This window comes from Lepidochelys kempii, chromosome 2 (assembly GCF_965140265.1).
Source record: "Lepidochelys kempii isolate rLepKem1 chromosome 2, rLepKem1.hap2, whole genome shotgun sequence".
NCBI lineage: Eukaryota > Metazoa > Chordata > Testudines > Cheloniidae > Lepidochelys > Lepidochelys kempii.
In genome coordinates, this window is record NC_133257.1 from 147,352,823 (window position 1) to 147,372,843 (window position 20,021).

Consider the following 20,021-nt stretch of genomic DNA (forward strand, 5'->3'; position numbering starts at 1 on the left):
ACCAGTTTTATTTCTTAACCTCCATTTGAAATAATAAGTTGCATCTAAAATGTCCTAATCTTACTTACAAAACTGTTTTGCAAGACAATTTCCCCTACCAAACAGACGGAAGATAGGAGAAGGGAAAAGAGACTAAATTGTCTTTTTGGTTCAGAGGAAGGTAAATATGGAGTTGTGGACCTCTCTTTGTATAGACAAGATCTCTTGATCTCTTTGAGGTCAGTTTGGAAAAGCTGGATTGGGTGTCCAGGACCATTGCTGGACAAAGTACCCTCTCACAGTGATAGGTGTCAGTGTCTGATCAGACAAAATCAAATGTAGGACTGGTTATGGTATATTGATAAAATCTCAAAAACATCATTCCCTGTGATTCGTTAGGCTTGATACCAATTACCTGGAGTCTTCTAAAAAAAAAGGAAAAAAAACAGCCATCCTCTGAGTTTTCCAGTAGCTCTTTTTCCACTGACAGGCTTAACTCAAAATCAAGGTAACTTTAAGCAATTTTGACACAATCTGAAATATAGCAAAAGTTCAGTTCTTAAACAAAATTCAAGCAAGTTTTTAACATTCATCAAGTTCCCCCAACATGATACTGTTCAGATGATTTTCAGTCTTGTCCCATAGTTCCAAAACAATAGCCAATAACTCATAGAACTTTAAATATGTTGGTCTTAGAGGCAGTCCAAGTCAGTTGGTCCTATTGTCGTGACTATTTTTCCAATTTTTTAAAATAAAATATAAAATATCCTCTTTCAGAAACAAAGATGCACATTCTTGTTGAGATCCTAATGTATTGCACTTAACCTTCTCTGATTTAAATGGTAATTTTTTTTGTAGACATTAAATATAAATGATGTACATGTGAATAAAATGTATAATCTTGCTCCTCTGGGTGCAGTTCTCTTCAGCAGCCTAACTATTAAGTTATTAGGATAGATAGGTTAGTGCTGCCCTTGTTTCCTTGCCTATTTTGTGTTGGAATTCTGTGAATTGCTCTCCATGTCTACAATGTGCCCCTTCTGAAAATTAGTCCTTGAAGTAATATAATAAGAGTGGTTTTTTTAGTTCCAAGAGTGCTTTTTTTTTCTTATTACATTAGTTCAATCCTTTAACATTCAAAGATATCGGTGTGTCTCTCTTTTAAACTGGTAATATTTTGACATATCCAAAATGTAAATATGGGGGGGCGGTTACATACACATTATATACACCTTAGGTCTGATCTTGAATAGATTATCACTAAAATCATCAGACCAACTAACTTTTTTCCCTGACCCAATACCAGTTGAGGTCAATGGAAGTATTTCCATTCACCTGAGTGAGCTTTGGATCATAGACAATCCTTGGGCATTAAACACTTGAAGAGGCTATCTGATCATATAAACCCTTTATGGCAAATGTCCTATTATTAAGTGTATTGTTTTCATAACTGTATATGTGCATATGACACAAACATCTGCTTGTAAATTTTCATAAAGAAAAATATCAATCCCTCACTGCCTCCCTAATTCCCTCCTGTCTCCCATAATCTCCTTCTGTATTCATTCCATTTGTATTCCCAGTTTTAAATCCCCAAATCAAATACCAAATGACTGATCTGCTTTATTGAATCTCCCCTTGAATACTAGGTATACCTTTTGCAGATCAAAAAGTACTTACTCTACCAACTGGACCCCTCAGATCAATTCCTTTTCATGAGATTAGCATGGGACGTTCGTTGTTTTGTATTATGCTTTTAAGGAACTACAGTTTGGACTCACTGTCATATCAAGAATCCAAGTTTGGCCTGTCGGTGATGTATTGGTGTCCCAAACCCCTTTTTATGTTATGAATACTCCCATTCTCTAGCCTTTTGTGTACATAATTTTGAGTGGAGAGAATATTTTTATAGTTTTGTGTCTATTACTTGCTATTTGATGTCACACTGTGATTTGTAGACACCATTGTTGGTTTTGCTGTCTTCCTAATTCCAGACACCCCCCAGAGTTTCCTTGAAAAAAAGAAAATTACTTACCGTAATTCTTGTTCTTAGAAGATATATTGGTTACTATGTGCTCAAGCCTGCAAGATGCCCTCAACTCCCACTGGGAGGGCACTTGAGACTTCACAGGATGCAGTTCTAGGATTCCCATCCACTCATTCACCTTTCCCTCAGATTTGGGGATGTAATTTCTGTGTCTTGTTTTGCCTAACAAAGGGATGACTGAAGCAGTTAACCCCTGTTATGCCTCATTAGTATGCAGGTAAACACACCAGCTGCTATTGAAGTAGTTTAATAGCTTGAATTCTGAGCTCTGAAACATTCCACACTCAATCACATAAGTAAGGCATGACGCAAAGAGTGGAGATCTAATATAACTTTTAAATTCATATATTGTATTTCACTTAGGTAACGTTATTTGGACCATACCATTTTAGATTTTTTTTCAAGAAGGGAAAGAAGATAATTTAACATTTTGTTAAATGTGATGGATAGTCAATGTGTGTGGAAACGAATTTTAAAATAATATTCAAACAATTAAGATTTCAAAGTAAAACACTGAAAAAATAAGTGCCGAATTAGGGATGGTTGTGAGAACTTAACTTTGCCTCATCACTGCTGTACTGCCCAAGGGTTGTCCTTTTTAGCGGAAATAGATCCATCCTTTCTCTTTGGCTGAGAACTCAGTGGCCTCAGTCCCTGCTCTGTTTCACAGAGTGCAGCTTGGTGGACAAAGATAGGATGCAGCCTTGTTATAGGCAGGGTTTACCTCAGCATCTACTTCCCTGAGCACAATGGGTCCCAGGTGGCATTAGACCAGGAAAAAAAATTTCATTGCTTGGTACCCCACCCATGTTCACAGAGTGCACTATAAACCCAGAAAGAACAAGCCACAAGTTTGCACTGATTCCTCTACACTCAGCCCTAGTCTACACTACAGGGTTAGGTCGAATTTAGCCATGTTAGGTCGATTTTATAATGAATGCGTCTACACAAGCAACCCTGTTCCGTCGACCTAAAGGGCTCTTAAAATTGACTTCTGTATTCCTCCCTGGCAAGGGGAGTAGTGCTAAAATCAACCTTGCTGGGTTGAATTTGGGGAAGTGCGAACGCCAGTAGATGTTGTTGGCTTCCGGGAGCTATCCCAGAGTGCTCCAATGTGACCACTCTGGACAGCACTTTCAACTCCGATGCAATAGCCAGGTACGCAGGAAAAGCTCCGGGAACTTTTGAATTTAATTTCCTGTTTCGTCAGCATGGCAAGCTCAGCAGCACAGGTGACCATGCAGTCCCCCCAGGAATCACAAACAAGCTCCAGCATGGAGCGAACAGAGACACTGGATCTGATTGCTGTATGGGGAGAAGAATCTGTGCAGACAGAACTCTGATCAAAAAGAAGAAATGCTAATATATATGCCAAAATTGCAAAGGGCATGATGGACAGAGGCTACAACAGGAACACACAGCAGTGCCGTGTGAAAGTCAAGGAGGTCAGGCAAGCCTACCAAAAGACAAAGGAGGCAAAAGGTCGCTCTGGGTCAGAGCCCCATACATGACGCTTCAATGATCAGCTGCATGACATTCTAGGGAGGGACCCTACCACCACCCCACCGCTGTCCATGGACACCTGCAAGGGGGGAGTCTCACGCAACATAGAGGAAGATTTTGTGGATGAGGAAGAGGACGAGGAGGAGGAGAAAGCACAGCAGGCAAGTGGTGAATCTGTTCTCCCCGGGAGCCAGGACCTTTTCATCACCCTGGAACCAATACCCTCACAAGGCAGGATCCCTGACCCTGAAGGCGGAGAAGGCACCTCTGGTGAGTACACATTTGTAACTACAGTACAGGATTTAAAAGCAATAGTGTTTCATGTTTGATTTGCCCTGAAGACTTGGGATGCATTCACGGCTAGTACAGCTACTGGAAAAGTCTGTTAACTTTGTCTGGGGATGGAGTGGCAATCTTCCAGGGACATCTCCATAAAGCTCTCCTGAAGGTACTCTGAAAGCCTTTGCAGAAGGTTTCAGGGGAGGGCTGACTTATTTTGTCCTCCACAGTAGGTCACTTTACCACGCCAAGCCAGTAGTAGTCTGGAATCGTTGCAGCACAAAGCATAGCAGCAAATGGTCCTGGGTTTTAATCACATTCAAGCAGCATTCGGTCTTTATCTTTCTGTGTTAGCCTCAGGAGAGTGATATCATTCATGGTCACCTGTTGAAATAGGGGAATTTTTGTAAGGGAACAGTAAAAGGACCCCGTTCATGCCGGGCTATTTGTGCTTGGCTAAAAGGCATCATCCCATAGCCACGCGGTGGGGGAAGGGTGAAGGGATCATCCCAAATAGCCATGCAGAGGGGTTGAGGGAAGTGTGTGCTGCACATCCTCCCGAAAACCACAGCCCCTCCTTTTAAATGGCAAACCCAACCAGCATTGCTTGCTATGGGAAAGCAAGGCACTGCAGTTTGAAAACATTTTGACATGTTATGAAGGCATTAGAAGCCAAGTACCCTTTGGCTTACCATGGCTGCCTGGAAACCAAATTCTGTTGCCCAGCTGTGTGTGATGTGTCACCATACCAGCAGGCGCTCAATATAGAAGGCCAAATGTGACCTTGTACCTAAAGCACATGTGCTGCCTGCTGTGAATTGCTTGATTCACTGTGAAAGAGTCTCCCTTTTGTTCTCAGAAAAGTATCATCTTAAATTTTACACTCTCTTTTTATCCCCCTGCAGGTGCAAATGTTTCCGTGTTCCCCATATCATCTCTGTCCCTGAGGTTATCGCAAATTAGAAGGCGAAAAAAAGGCACTCGCAATGACATGTTTTCCAAGCTCATGCAGTCCTTCCACACTGATAGGGCATAGCGGAATTCATGGAGGCATTCAGTAGCAGAGTTCAGGAAAGCTTTAAGTGAGCACTATGAGAAGAGGCAGGATGCAATGCTGAGGCTAATGGGGGAGCAAACGGACATGCTCAGGCATCTGGTGGAACTGCAGGAAAGCCAATAAGAGCACATACCGCTGCTGCATCCACTGTACAACCGCCTGCCCTCCTCTCCAAGTTCCATATCCTCCTCACCCAGATGCCCAAGAATGCGGGGGGAGGCTCCGGGCACCCAGCCACTCCACTCCAGAGGATGGCCCAGGCAACAGAAGGCTGTCATTCAAACAGTTTTGATTTGCAGTGTGGCTACAATAAGCAATGTGCCCTTTTCCTCCCCGTCTCCCTCACCCCACCCTACCCCACCCGGAATACCTGATCAGTTATCCCCCGCCCCTTTTTTTTTTTAAATTAATAAAAAAAGAATGCATGGTTTCAAAACCAATAGTAACTTTATTTCCTTTGCCAGCTGTGATCGAAGGGGGGAGGGTGGTTGGCTTATGGGGAATTAAAATCAACAAAGGGGGCGGGTTTGCATCAAGGAGAAACACACAACTGTCACACTGTAGCCTGGCCAGTCATGAAGCTGGTTTTCAAAGCCTCTCTGATATACAGCGTGCCTACCTGTGCTCTTCTAATCGCCCTGGTGTCTGGCTGTTCAAAACTGGCAGCCAGGCAATTTGCCTCAACCTCCCACCCTGTCATAAACATCTCCCCCTTATTCTCACAGATATTATGGAGCACACAGCAAGCAGTAATAACAATGGGAATATTGGTTGTGCTGAGGTCTAACCTAATCAGCAAACAGTGCCAGCGAGCTTTTGAACTTTGTGACAAAGTTCCTCCTCTGCCTTGGTGGGTCCTGCGCTTTTTGGCGGATTTGCTCGCCTCAGAGGTTCACAGTAGCCCTCAGTTTGGCCACTTCTGCTAGAGGCTCAAACCTGCCGTTCACTCAGCTAACCTCCTCACTGGCCAGCATCGGGGAAATGGAGAACAATCCCCGCAGTCTCTGTGTCCCACCTAGTGGGTCTGGGACAGGCCAGATCCCTTTCCAAAATACACCTTCTGTTCTGGTGTTTCTCACAGACCAGGTCAACTTGTCCTGTGTCCGATCAGGAGTTGTGGGGATGAGGGGAACCCAGGCCCACCCTCTACACCGGGTTCCAGACCAGAGCCCTGTGGATAGCAGCTGCCTACAATGTCCCTTGTATCAGCTGCATGACAGCTACAACTCCCTGGGCTACTTCCCCATGGCCTTCCCCCAGCATCTCCTTTTTCCTCACTGATGCCTGATCACGCTTGTACTCTTCAGTCCTCCAGCAGCACACCTTCTCTCTCCCTGCTCCTTGTGTACCCCCCGACTAACTGATGGGAAGGCCTTTTTAAACCAGGTGTCCTGATTAGCCTTCCTGCCATAATTGATTCTAGTAAGTTCTTAATTGGCGCCAGGTGTCTTAGCCCTGGTCTACACTAGGACTTTAGGTCGAATTTAGCAGCGTTAAATCGATTTAAACCTGCACCCGTCCACACAGTGAAGCCCTTTATTTCGACTTAAAGGGCTCTTAAAATCTATTTCCTTACTCCACCCCTGACAAGTGGATTAGCGCTTAAATCGACGTTCCCAGCTCAAATTTGGGGTACTGTGGACACAATTCGATGTTATTGGCCTCCGGGAGCTATCCCAGAGTGCTCCATTCTGACCGCTCTGGACAGCACTCTCAACTCAGATGCACTGGCCAGGTAGACAGGAAAAGAACCGCGAACTTTTGAATCTCATTTCCTGTTTGGCCAGCGTGGCAAGCTGCAGGTGACCATGCAGAGCTCATCAGCACAGGTGACCATGATGGAGTCCCAGAATCGCAAAAGAGCTCCAGCATGGACCGAACGGGAGGTACGGGATCTGATCGCTGTTTGGGGAGAGGAATCCGTGCTATCAGAACTCCGTTCCAGTTTTCGAAATGCCAAAACCTTTGTGAAAATCTCCCAGGGCATGAAGGACAGAGGCCATAACAGGGACCCGAAGCAGTGCCGCGTGAAACTGAAGGAGCTGAGGCAAGCCTACCAGAAAACCAGAGAGGCAAACAGCCGCTCTGGGTCAGAGCCCCAAACATGCCGCTTCTATGATGAGCTGCATGCCATTTTAGGGGGTTCAGCCACCACTACCCCAGCCGTGTTGTTTGACTCCTTCAATGGAGATGGAGACAATACGGAAGCAGGTTTTGGGGATGAAGATGAGGAGGAGGAGGAGGTTGTAGATGGCTCACAGCAAGCAAGCGGAGAAACCGGTTTTCCCGACAGCCAGGAACTGTTTCTCACCCTAGACCTGGAGCCAGTACCCCCCGAACCCACCCAAGGCTGCCTCCTGGACCCAGCAGGCGGAGAAGGGACCTCTGGTGAGTGTACCTTTTAAAATGCTATACATGGTTTAAAAGCAAGCATGTGAAAGGATTACTTTGCCCTGGCATTTGCGGTTCTCCTAGATGTAGTCCTAAAGCCTTTGCAAAAGGTTTCTGGGGAGGGCAGCCTTATTTCATCCTTCATGGTAGGACACTTTTATCACTCCAGGCCAGTAACACATACTCGGGAATCACTGTAGAACAAAGCATTGCAGTGTATGTTTGCTGGCATTCAACCAAAATCCGTTCTTTCTCTCTCTGTGTTATCCTCAGGAGAGTGAGATATAATTCATGGTCACCTGGTTGAAATAGGGTGCTTTTCTTCAGGGACACATTCCTGCTGTGCTGTTTGCCTGTGGCTGAACAGAAATGTTCCCCGCTGTTAGCCACGGGGAGGGGGGAGGGTTGAGGGGGTAGTCACGCGGTGGGAGGAGGCAAAATGCGACCTTGTAACGAAAGCACATGTGCTATGTATGTAATGTTAACAGCAAGGTTTACCCTGAAAGAGTGTAGCGACTGTTTTATAAAATGTGTCTTTTTAAATACCGCTGTCCCTTTTTTTTTCTCCACCAGCTGGATGTGTTTCAATGATCACAGGATCTTCTCCTTCCCAGAGGCTAGTGAAGCTTAGAAAGAAAAAAAAATGCACTCGAGATGAAATGTTCTCCAAGCTAGTGCTGTCCTCCCACACTGACAGAGCACAGATGAATGCATGGAGGCAAATAATGTCAGAGTGCAGGAAAGCACAAAATGACCGGGAGGAGAGGTGGAGGGCTGAAGAGAGTAAGTGGCGGGCTGAAGAGAGTAAGTGGCGGGCAGAAGACAGGGCTGAAGCTCAAATGTGGCGGCAGCGTGATGAGAGAAGGCAGGATTCAATGCTGAGGCTGCTGCAGGACCAAACCAGAATGCTCCAGTGTATGGTTGAGCTGCAGCAAAGGCAGCTGGAGCACAGACTGCCACTGCTGCCCCTCTGTAACCAACCGCCCTCCTCCCCAAGTTCCATAGCCTCCACACCCAGACGCCCAAGAACGCGGTGGGGGGGCCTCCGGCCAACCAGCGACTCCACAACAGAGGATTGCCCAAAAAAAAGAAGGCTGTCATTCAATAAATTTTAAAGTTGTAAACTTTTAAAGTGCTGTGCTTAATGTGCTGTGTGGCATTTTCCTTCCCTCCTCCACCACCCCTCCTGGGATACCTTGGTAGTCATCCCCCTATTTGTGTGATGAATGAATAACGAATGCATGACTGTGAAGCAGCAATGACTTTATTGCCTCTGCAAGCGGTGATTAAAGGGAGGAGGGGAGGGTGGTTAGCTTACAGGGAAGTAGAGTGAACCAAGGGGCGGGGGGTTTCATCAGGGAGAAACAAACAGAACTTTCACACTGTAGCCTGGCCAGTCATGAAACTGGTTTTCAAAGCTTCTCTGATGCGTGCCGCGCCCTCCTGAGCTCTTCTAACCGCCCTGGTGTCTGGCTGCGCGTAACCAGCAGCCAGGCGATTTGCCTCAATCTCCCACCCCGCCATAAACGTCTCCCCCTTACTCTCACAGATATTGTGGAGCACACAGCAAGCAGTAATAACAGTGGGAATATTGGTTTCGCTGAGGTCTAAGCGAGTCAGTAAACTGCGCCAGCGCGCCTTTAAACGTCCAAATGCACATTCTACCACCATTCTGCACTTGCTCAGCCTGTAGTTGAACAGCTCCTGACTACTGTCCAGGCTGCCTGTGTACGGCTTCATGAGCCAGGGCATTAATGGGTAGGCTGGGTCCCCAAGGATACATATAGGCATTTCAACATCCCCAATAGTTATTTTCTGGTCTGGGAAGAAAGTCCCTTCCTGCAGCTTTTGAAACAGACCAGAGTTTCTGAAGATGCGAGCGTCATGCACCTTTCCCGGCCATCCCACGTTGATGTTGGTGAAACGTCCCTTGTGATCCACCAGAGCTTGCAGCACTATCGAAAAGTACCCCTTGCGGTTTATGTACTCGCCGGCTTGGTGCTCTGGTGCCAAGATAGGGATATGGGTTCCGTCTATAGCCCCACCACAGTTAGGGAATCCCATTGCAGCAAAGCCATCCACTATGACCTGCACATTTCCCAGGGTCACTACCCTTGATATCAGCAGATCTTTGATTGCATGAGCTACTTGCATCACAGCAGCCCCCACAGTAGATTTGCCCACTCCAAATTGATTCCCAACTGACCGGTAGGTGTCTGGCGTTGCAAGCTTCCACAGGGCTATCGCCACTCGCTTCTCAACTGTGAGGGCTGCTCTCATCCTGGTATTCATGCGCTTCAGGGCAGGGGAAAGCAAGTCACAAAGTTCCATGAAAGTGCCCTTACGCATGCGAAAGTTTCGCAGCCACTGGGAATCGTCCCAGACCTGCAACACTATGCGGTCCCACCAGTCTGTGCTTGTTTCCCGAGCCCAGAATCGGCGTTCCACAGCATGAACCTGCCCCATTAGCACCATGATGCATGCATTGGCAGGGCCCATGCTTTCAGAGAAATCTGTGTCCATGTCCTGATCACTCACGGGACCGCGCTGACGTCGCCTCCTCGCCCGGTATCGCGTTGCCATGTTCTGGTGCTGCATATACTGCTGGATAATGCGTGTGGTGGTTGATGTGCTCCTAATTGCCAAAATGAGCTCAGCGGCCTCCATGCTTGCCTTGGTATGGCGTCCGCACAGAAAGAAGGCGCGGAACGATTGTCTGCCGTTGCTCTGACGGAGGGAGGGGCGACTGACGACACGGCTTACAGGGTTGGCTTCAGGGAGCTAAAATCAACAAAGGGTGTGCCTGTACATCAAGGAGTATTTCAGGCAGGACTGCACGGAGGGTTCCAATAAGAAATGGTGCACCAAAGTTATCGTTCTTATTGGAACAAGGAGGTTAGCCTGGCCTCTGATTGATACATGGCTAGATTAACCTTGCTGCGCCTTCTCTGTGACTGACTGCAGTGTGATCTAGACAGGGGAGGAGGAAAATGAGTCCAAAACAAATCTGGTCTATGTCTTGTTCTGACCCACTCCATCGATCCTTTACATCTTTGGCTGGCAGCAGACAAAAAAGGCGCGAAATGATTGTCTGCCCTTGCTTTCACGGGGGGAGGGAGGGTGGTAACGGGGTCCTGACGATATGTACCCAGAACCACCCGCGACAATGTTTTAGCCCCATCAGGCATTGGGATATCAACCCAGAATTCCAATGGGCAGCGGAGACTGCGGGAACTGTGGGATAGCTACCCACAGTGCAACGCTCCAGAAGTCGACGCTTGCCTCGGTACTGTGGAAGCGCTCCGCCGAGTTAATGCACTTAATGCACTTAGAGCATTTTCTGTGGGGACACACACACTCCAATATATAAAACCGATTTCAAAAAAACAGACTTCTATAAATTCGACCTAATTTCGTAGTGTAGACATACCCTTAATTAGCTTGCCTGTCTAAATTGGTTCTAGCAGGTTCCTGATTGCTCTAGGTCAGCCCCTGCTCTGGTCACTCAGGGAACAGAAAACTATTCATCCAGTGGCCAGTATATTTGCCTTCTACCAGACTCCTGTATCCCACTGCTCTGGGTCTGTCACAACATCCAAAGGCACATTCTACCATCATTCTGCACTTGCTCAGCCTATAGTTGAACCGCTTCTTACTACTGTCCAGGCTGCCTGTGTATGGCTTCATGAGCCATGGGAGCAAGGGATAGGCTGGGTCTCCAAGGATAACTATTAGCATTTCAACATCCCCAACAGTAATTTTCTGGTCTGGGAAGTAAGTCCCTTCTTGCAGCTGGTCAAACAGCCCAGAGTTCCTAAAGATGCGAGCGTCGTGCACCATCCCACATTGATGTCAGTGAAACGTCCCTTGTGGTCCACCAGTGCTTGCAGCACCATTGAGAAGTACCCCTTGCAGTTTATGTACTGGTTGGCAAGGTGGTCCGGTGCCAAGATAAGGATATGCGTTCCGTCTGTCGCCCCACCACAGTTAGGGAAACCCATTGCAGCAAAGCCATCCGCTATGACCTGCACATTTCGCAGAGTCACTACCCTTGATAGCAGAACGTCAGTGATTGCATTGGCTACTTGAATCACAGCAGTCCCCAGAGTAGATTTGCCCACTCCAAATTGATTCCCGACTGACCGGTAGCTGTCTGGCATTGCAAGCTTCCACAGGGCTGTCGCCGCTCACTTCTCAACTGTCAGGGCAGCTCTCATCTTGGTATTCCTGTGCTTCAGGGCGGGGGAAAGCAACTCACAGAGCTCTAGGAAAGTGGTCTTATGCATGCGAACGTTTCGCAGCCACTGGGAATCATCCCATACCCGCAAGACTGTGCGGTCCCACCAGTCTGTGCTTGTTTGCCCGGCCCAGAATCAGTGTTCCACTGTATCAGCCAGACTCACTGCTGCCATGATGTCCCAATTGCCACATCCCGTGCTTTCAGGAACATCTGTGTCCATGTCCTCCTCACAATCGTCCATGTGCTGCTATCTCTTAGCCAGGTTCTGCACATGCTGCAGTATAATGCACAAGGTGTTTACAATGCTCACAACAGCAATGGTGAGCTGAGCGGGCTCCATGCTCGCCGTTCTATGGCGTCTGCACGGGTAACCCAGAAAAAAAGGTGCGAAATGATTTTCTGCAGTTGCTTTCGCAGAGGGAGGGAGGAAGGGTGGGGAGACTGACGACATGTACCCAAAACCACCTGCGACAATGTTTTTGCTCCATCAGGCATTGGGAGCTTAACTTAGAATTCCAATGGGCAGCGGAGATTGTGGGAACTGTGGTATAGCTTCCCACAGTGCACCGCTCCATGAGTCGATCCTAGCCACGGTAGTGAGGACGCACTCCGCCAACTTAATATGTTTAGTGGGGACATACACAATTGACTGTATAAAATCGATTTCTAAAAATCTACTTCTATAAAATTGACCTAATTTCATAGTGTAGACACATTCTCAGAAATTTTTGTATTTTCTGCAACCAGAAAACAGGGTCCTGCACAATAGATCTCTCTGGAGCAGGATTCACTTTAGCTCCCCTTCCTTCACAAGGTGCGGCACAGACAGCCTAAAACAAGGAGACATCCTTCAGCAGGCATCTCCCTGGTTTCTCAGGCAGTGGGGACTGTGTCTAAAGAGAGCCAGAGTACATCCATTACTGGACCCAGAACTGTGCAAGGGAACCACACCACACCCTCCCTCCCTCCATGGTTGAATAGGACCCAGGTGGTGCCCCTTTAAAGAGAAGAGCCAGCCATACATTCCAGCCTGTAGGAGCAGAAGCACGCTAAGCAGATACCTCCGAACACAGTACTTCCTACAGTTCTGCCTGAACATTCTCTGCCCTGTGCTGATTGGCTGTTCACTCTAACCCTCTCCCTCCTAATTTATTCAATGATATTGCATTTATCAATGTACATATGTGGTAGGTAAATGCTACATTTATCTCTTATCTTGTATACTAGGTGAATTATAATTCTTTATTATTTCAGGAAAGATTTAAAGTTCGTCAGTGATATTGAGAAGGAAATGAGAACACTCGTGGAAGCTGTAAATAAGGTTGGTGGCCAAAGAATTTGCTTTACACAGAGTGTTCATTTAAAAGAAATAGTGTGTTTATTGGAGTCGATGTTAATGACACCGTTGCTTCAACTTCCAACCATTGAATTTTAAACAAATTCAGACTAGAAATAAAGTGCAAATTTTTAACAGTGAGGGTAATTAACCCATGGAATAACTTACCTAGGGTGGATTCGCAATCACTTGAAGTCTTTTAAATAAAGATTGGATATGTTTTTAAAAGATGCTCTAGTGCAACCAGAAGTTATGAACTTGATGCAGGGATCACTGGGTGAGATTCTTTGGCTTGTGTTATGCAGGAGGTCAGACTACATTATCATAATGGTTGCTTCTGGTTTTAAAAATCCATGAATTTTAATATAATTTTGTGAGGTAGAGGGAAATAATCAAGTAATGATAATTGTATATTTTCATTTCAATGAATATGAGCATTAGACTCTTTGACTTTGTTTTTTATGGTTACCGAATTTTGCTCTTTCAGCAAGTTTTTATCAAAATTCAAATAAATTTCATTTTGCTTATTTGCAATATTGAACTCTGTTATTTCCTAATGCTAAATTTAATTAATCTAATAGTTTCTTGGTTTCAGTATGTCAAGCCTTTGTTCTAAATTCTGAAACATTTTGGTGATATTTTGTCTCATCTTTACTTGACATTTGGAAAATGTTATTTAACAGAATGTTTATTGTTTGTATGCCAAAAGAAGATGAATAGTATAGCAGAGACAAACTAATATCTTTAGTTCAATCTTTCTGAAAATGCTCTATCTGCTGTTACTGAAATTCTTTTTCAAGTGATTGCGCCCGAGGAACAAATATTTAATAATGGACTCTTCATAAGAATGACCATACTGGGTCAGACCAAAGGTCCATCCAGCCCAATATCCTGTCTACTGACAGTGGCCAATGCCAGGTGCACCAGAGGGAGTGAACTTAACACATAATGATCAAGTGATTTCTCTACTGTCATCCATCTCCACCCTCTAACAAATAGAGTCTAGGGACACCATTCCATACCCATCCTGTCTAATAGCCATTAATGGACTTAACCTCCATGAATTTATCCAGTTCTCTTTTAAACCCTGTTATAGTCCTAGCTTCACAACCTCCTCAGGCAGGGAGTTCCACAGGTTGACTGTGCACCGAGTGAAAGAAGAACTTCCTTTTATTTGTTTTAAACCTGCTACCCATTAATTTCATTATGGTGGCCCCTAGTTCTTATATTATGGGAACAAGTAAATAACTTTTTCTTATTCACTTTCTCCACACCACTCACGATTTTATATACCTCTATCATATCCCCCCTTAGTCTCCTCTTTTCCAAGGTAAAAAGTCCTAGCCTCTTTAATCTCTCCTCACATGGGACCCATTCCAAACCCCTAATCATTTTAGTTGTCCTTTGTTGAACTTTTTCTAATGCCAGTATATCTTTTTTGAGATGAGGGGACCACATCTGTTTGCAGTATTAAAGATGTGGGCGTACCATGGATTTATATAAAGGCAATAAGATATTCTCTATCCCTTTTTTAATGCTTCCTAACATCCTGTTCGCTTTTTTTGACTGCCACTGCACACTGTATGGACGTCTTCAGAGAACTATCCACGATGACTCTAAGATCTTTCTCCTGATTAGTTGTAGCCAAATTAGCCCCCATCATATTGTATTTATAGCTGGGGTTATTTTTTCCAATGTGCATTACTTTACATTTATCCACATTCAATTTAATTTGCCATTCTGTTGCCCAATCACTTAGTTTTTGAGTTCTTTTTGAAGTTCTTCACAGTCTGCTTTGATCTTAACTATCTTGAGCAGTTTAGTATCATCTGCAAACTTTGCCACTTCACTGTTTACCCCTTTCTCCAGATCATTTATGAATAAGTTGAATAGGATTGGTCCTAGGACTGACCCTTGGGGAACACCACTAGTTACCCCTCTCCATTCTGAATGTTTACAATTTATTCCTACCCTTTGTTCCCTGTCTTTTAACTAGTTCTCAATCCATGAAAGGATCTTCCCTCTTATCCCATGACAACTTAATTTACATAAGAGCCTTTGTTAGGGACCTTGTCAAAGGCTTTCTGGAAATCTAAGTACACTATGTCCACTGGATCCCCCTTGTCCACATGTTTGTTGACCCCCTCAAAGAACTCTAATAGATTAGTAAGACATGATCTCCCTTTACAGAAACCATGTTGACTTTTGTGCAACAATTAATGTTCTTCTGTGTGTCTGAGAATTGTATTCTTTACTATTGTTTCAACTAATTTGCCAGGTACTGACGTTAGACTTACTGGTCTGTAATTGCCAGGATCACCTCTAGAGTCCTTCTTAAATGTTTGCGTTACGTTAGCTATCTTAGAGTCATTGGGTACAGTAGCTGATTTAAAGGACAGGTTACAAACATAGTTAATAGTTCCGCAATTTCACATTTGAGTTCTTTCAGAACTCTTGGGTGAATGCCATCTGGCCCTGGTTACTTGTTACTGTTAAATTTCTCAATTAATTCCAAAACCTTCTCTAGTGACACTTCAATCTGTGTCAATTCCTCAGATTCGTCACCTACAAAAGGCGGCTCAGGTTTGGGAATCTCCCTAACATCCTCAGCCATGAAGACTGAAGCAAACAATTAATTTAGTTTCTCTGCGATAACTTTATTGTCTTTAAGTGCTCCTTTTGTATCTCGATCATCCAGGGGCCCCACTGGTTGTTTAGCAGGATTCCTGCTTCTGATGTACTTAAAAAACATTTTTGTTATTACCTTTTGAGTTTTTGGCTAGCTGTTCTTCAAACTCCTTTATGGCTTTTCTTATTACATTTAATTTGGCAGTATTTCTGCTCCTTTCTATTTACCTCACTAGGATTTGACTTCCACTTTTTAAAAGGTGCCTTTTTATCACTCACTGCTTCTTTTACATACTTGTTAAGCCACAGTGGCTCTTTTTTAGTTCTTTTACTGTGTTGCTTAATTTGGGGTATACATTTAAGTTGAGCCTCTATTATGGTGTCTTTGAAAAGTGTCCATGCAGCTTGCAGAGATTTCACTCTAGTCACTGTACCTTTTAATTTCTGTTTAACTAACCTCCTCATTTTTGCATAGTTCCCCTTTCTGAAATTAAATGCCACAGTGTTGGGCTGTTGAGGTGTTCTTCCCACCACAGGAATGCTAAATGTTGTTATATTATTGTCACTATTTCCAAGCGGTCCTGTTATAGTTACCTCTTGGACCACATCCTGTGCTCCACTCAGAACTATATCGAGAGTTGCCTCTCCTCTTGTGGGTTCCTGTACCAGCTGCTCCAAAAAGCAGTCATTTAAAGTATTGAGAAATTTTGTCTCTGCATTTCGTCCTGAGGTGATATGTACCCAGTCAATATGGGGATAATTGAAATCCCCCACTATTATTGAGTTTTATTTTGATAGCCTCTCTAATCTCCCTTTGCATTTCATTATCACTATCACTGTCCTGGTCAGGTGGTCGATAATAGATCCCTACTGTTATATTCTTATTAGAGCGTGGAATTACTATCCATAGAGATTTTATGGAACATGTGGATTCATTTAAGATTTTTATTTCATTTGATTCTACATTTTCTGTCACATATAGTGCCACCTCCTCCACCCCGGCATGCCCTGTTCTGTCCTTCCGATATATTTTGTATCCCAGAATGATTGTGTCCCATTGATTGTCCTCACTCCACCAGGTTTCTGTGATGCCTGTTATATCAATATCCTCCTTTAACACGAGGCACTCTAGTTCACCCATCTTATCAATCTATCAGAGAAGGATATAACACGATAAAATGGTTGGAGCTATGGAAAAATTCTGACTAAAAATAAGGTGTGAATTCTTAACAGTGAAAGTAAGTAACCATTGGAACAATTTACCAAGCTTCGTGGTGCATTCCGCATCCCTGATAATATTTAAATCAAGACTGGATGTGTTTCTAAAAGTTAGGAATTATTTTCTAAAAGCTAGGGATTATTTTGGGGAGGTTCTATGGCCTGAGATCAGACTAGATGATTACAATGGTCCGTTCTGGCCTTGGAATCATTGAAGATTAGGGTTGGAAGAGACCTCAGGAGGTCATCTAGTCCAACCCCCTGCTCAATGGACCAACTCCAAATAAATCATCCCAGCCAGGGCTTTGTCAAGCCAGGCCTTAAAAACCTCTAAGGATGGAGATTCCACCACCTCTCTAAGTAACCCATTCCAATGCTTCACCACCCTCCTAGTGAAATAGGTTTTCCTAATATCCAACCTCAACCTCCCTGTGATGTTCCCCTCTGGTGTTGTCTGGACCAGTGATCTGCTAGGTCACTCCAATCCTTGACTCTGGGAGCCAGCCTTACCCTGCTCAGCTGTGAGAACCCCCACTCCTGAGCTGTTCACGCACAGCCTCTGGCCTGTAAACTCATCCCAGTTACTTGCAAGCGAATGACACTAGCCAATACCATTGGTCCCAGACACAGCCCTAGGAACCTCCGTCTTCCAGTATCCAGTTATGCCTGCTGGACGCTGCAAGCTTATATGAGTTTGTCAATTTAACAAAGAAATTGATATGCACCAGGCTTATTATCCCAAGGGGAGTCTCTGTCACGCTTCAAACCAAATGCACTGCTTCAGGTAGAATAAACAAATAGATTTTAAGTGATTATAAGTCAAAACATAATGGGTCAGATTTGATCAAATGAAATAAAAGCAAAATGCATTCTAAGCTGATCTCAACACCTTCAGTGCCCTTACAAACTTAGATGCTTCTCACCACAGGCTGGCTGGTTGCTCTTCAGCCAGGCTCTCCCCTTTGATCAGTGCTTCAGTAGCTTGATGTGGTGTCTGTAGATGTAGGTAGAAGAGAGAGGAAGAGCATGGCAAACGTCTCTCCCTTTTATCATTTTCCTTCTTCCCTCTTGGCTTTGGCCCCTCCACCCCACCCTTCAGAGTCAGGTGAGCATTACCTCATTGCAGTTCCAAACTGACCAAAGGAAGGAGGGTGACTCCCTTGAGAGTCTCCCAGATTCTTTTGTTGCTGTCTAGGCCAGCATCCTTTGTTCCTGTGAGGCTGGGCTGGGTTTGTCCCATACATGCCCTGATGAGGTGTGAACTGCATCTCAGCTCTTGGAGAATTTTTTGCCTGGGCTTATTTTAAGCCATGAGGATACATTTTCAACCTCATAACTACATTCATGAAATTATAACCTATAACCTTACTATAACAACAATGCTCAGTGCATCATGAGCCTTCCAAAGATACCCAACACGACAAATTTTGCATTGGATACCATGCAGTCATTTTACAAGGATGAATATGGAGGTTCTGGATGTCCCCCCAAGTGTCACACCTCCCCTCTTAGTTTACTGAAAGACGGTTAGTCATTGATTAGCTCAAAGGCAGTTTGTGTTATAGTTCTCTTGGCATCCAGCCATTAAAGCCATGAGGCAGTGTCCCTCAGTTTCCCCACCCACACACAGGAAGCCAGGTTTTTTATGGTTTCTCTACTGAGATAAGCTTTAAATCTGTTTACAGGTATTAATTAAGCCCTGCCTCTACCAGATCCATCTTTGGTGTCAGACTGGTCCTCAGAACAGGACCCAGCCTTCTCGCCAGCTCATTCCAACAGCCCAGATCCCCACTGCCGGCCCTGTCTGCCTCACTATGACCCAAAAGCTGAACCATGGCTCACCTATCCACAGGGATGCCCATGCCAGGCAACCCTTATGCCTTGCCTACTGGTCCGCCTGGGACCCATACTGCCGCCGTGGCCTCTCCTCACGCCCACGCCACCTCCCATCTTTGCCTTCTGTGGACCCACCCTCTGTCTAGGAGGATCCCTACAGAGCTTCAAACTCTTCCAGTGCCCTCCATACCACCAGTATTGCCAGCACCATTGGCTCTCTCAGTCCCAACTGGGGCTTCTTCATCACGTGATGATGTCATCATTCCACCTGCACTCACCTCTAGATGACCATGTTCAATACCAGAACCTTCTCCACCATATGGCAACGTCCCTTAACCTCCCTTTGGAAGATGTCCAAGACCCCCACGATCAGTTCGTAGACATTTTGCAGCCCCCTGGACTCTCCCCCACCACCTTGCCCATACACTATGTCATTCTCCAACTAGCACAAATTGTTTGGCACACCCCTGCCTTCTCCACCCCTACTCCAAAATGAGCTGAGTGCAGGTACTTTGTCCCAGCAAAGGGGACAGACTTCTTGTTCTCCCGCCCTCCTCCAAACTCCTGGGTGGTTCAGGTGGCCACAGAACATGCCCGCCAACAACATCTGCATTCCACCCTCCTGAACCAGGCGGTGAACAAGCTTGACCTTATTGGCCATAAAGTCTGTTCCTCCGTGGGCCTTCAGTTCCGCATTGCCAGTTACCAGGCCATTCTGGCAAAATACAACTTCCTTTCCTACACACAAATTGCAGACTTTCAAGCTTTCCTGCCCCCTAATTAAAAGCAAGATTTTCAACACCTTATGGAAAAGGGCAAATTAGTCGCCAAGGTGGCCCTTCAGACCACGGTCGATGCTGCTGATACCGCCTCCCACTCCCTGGCTTCCGGCTTGACTCCCGGCTACAGTCCAGTGGATTCCCAAAGGAGGTCCAAACCACACTTGAGGGCCTCCCATTCAACAATCAAAAACTCTTCAATGATAAAACTGATGAGTCCCTTCACTCTCCCTATCTCCTCATACCAAAGAAAGGGGGTGGCCTCTGCCCCATCCTGGATCTCCGCTCTCTGAACAAATTCATTTGTAACTTCCATTTTCATATGGTCACACTCCCCATTATCCTCCCATGCCTTCCCTGTGGCTCCTGCTTTGCAGCTCTTGATATGAAATACGCCTACGTTCATGTAGACATCCATCCTGCCCATCGCATATTTTTACATTTCATGGTGGGCGCCTCCCATTATTAGTTTTGGGTCCTCCCCTTCAAGATTGCCACTGCTCCCCGACATCATCACAAAAGTCTTCACAGCTGTGGCACCTTATATGCATTGACTAGGGCCCTCCCCCTTTCCCTACCTTGTCAACTGTCTTCTAGTTGCACTCTCGCACACCACTCTCCTCAACAGCATCCGGACCCCCTGTGCCCTCCTGGACTACTTGGGCATCTGTATCAACAAAAACAAATTGGTGCTTGTCCCCATGTGCACCTTCACCTTTATTGGCTCA

The 20,021-nt window shown here is 45.3% G+C and overlaps 1 protein-coding gene across 4 annotated transcripts in view; it reads left to right on the forward strand.

The window, feature by feature from the left end:
* The window catches only part of NFX1 (nuclear transcription factor, X-box binding 1), a 238,251-nt gene that overhangs the window by 188,627 nt on the left and 29,603 nt on the right, over window positions 1-20,021 (forward strand). For 2 of the 4 annotated variants that reach the window (XM_073332429.1, XM_073332430.1), the window contains one exon: window positions 12,751-12,817. In XM_073332429.1, coding sequence (XP_073188530.1) covers window positions 12,751-12,817 — 67 coding nt within the window. The other 2 variants (XM_073332432.1, XM_073332431.1) reach the window with 2 other exon arrangements.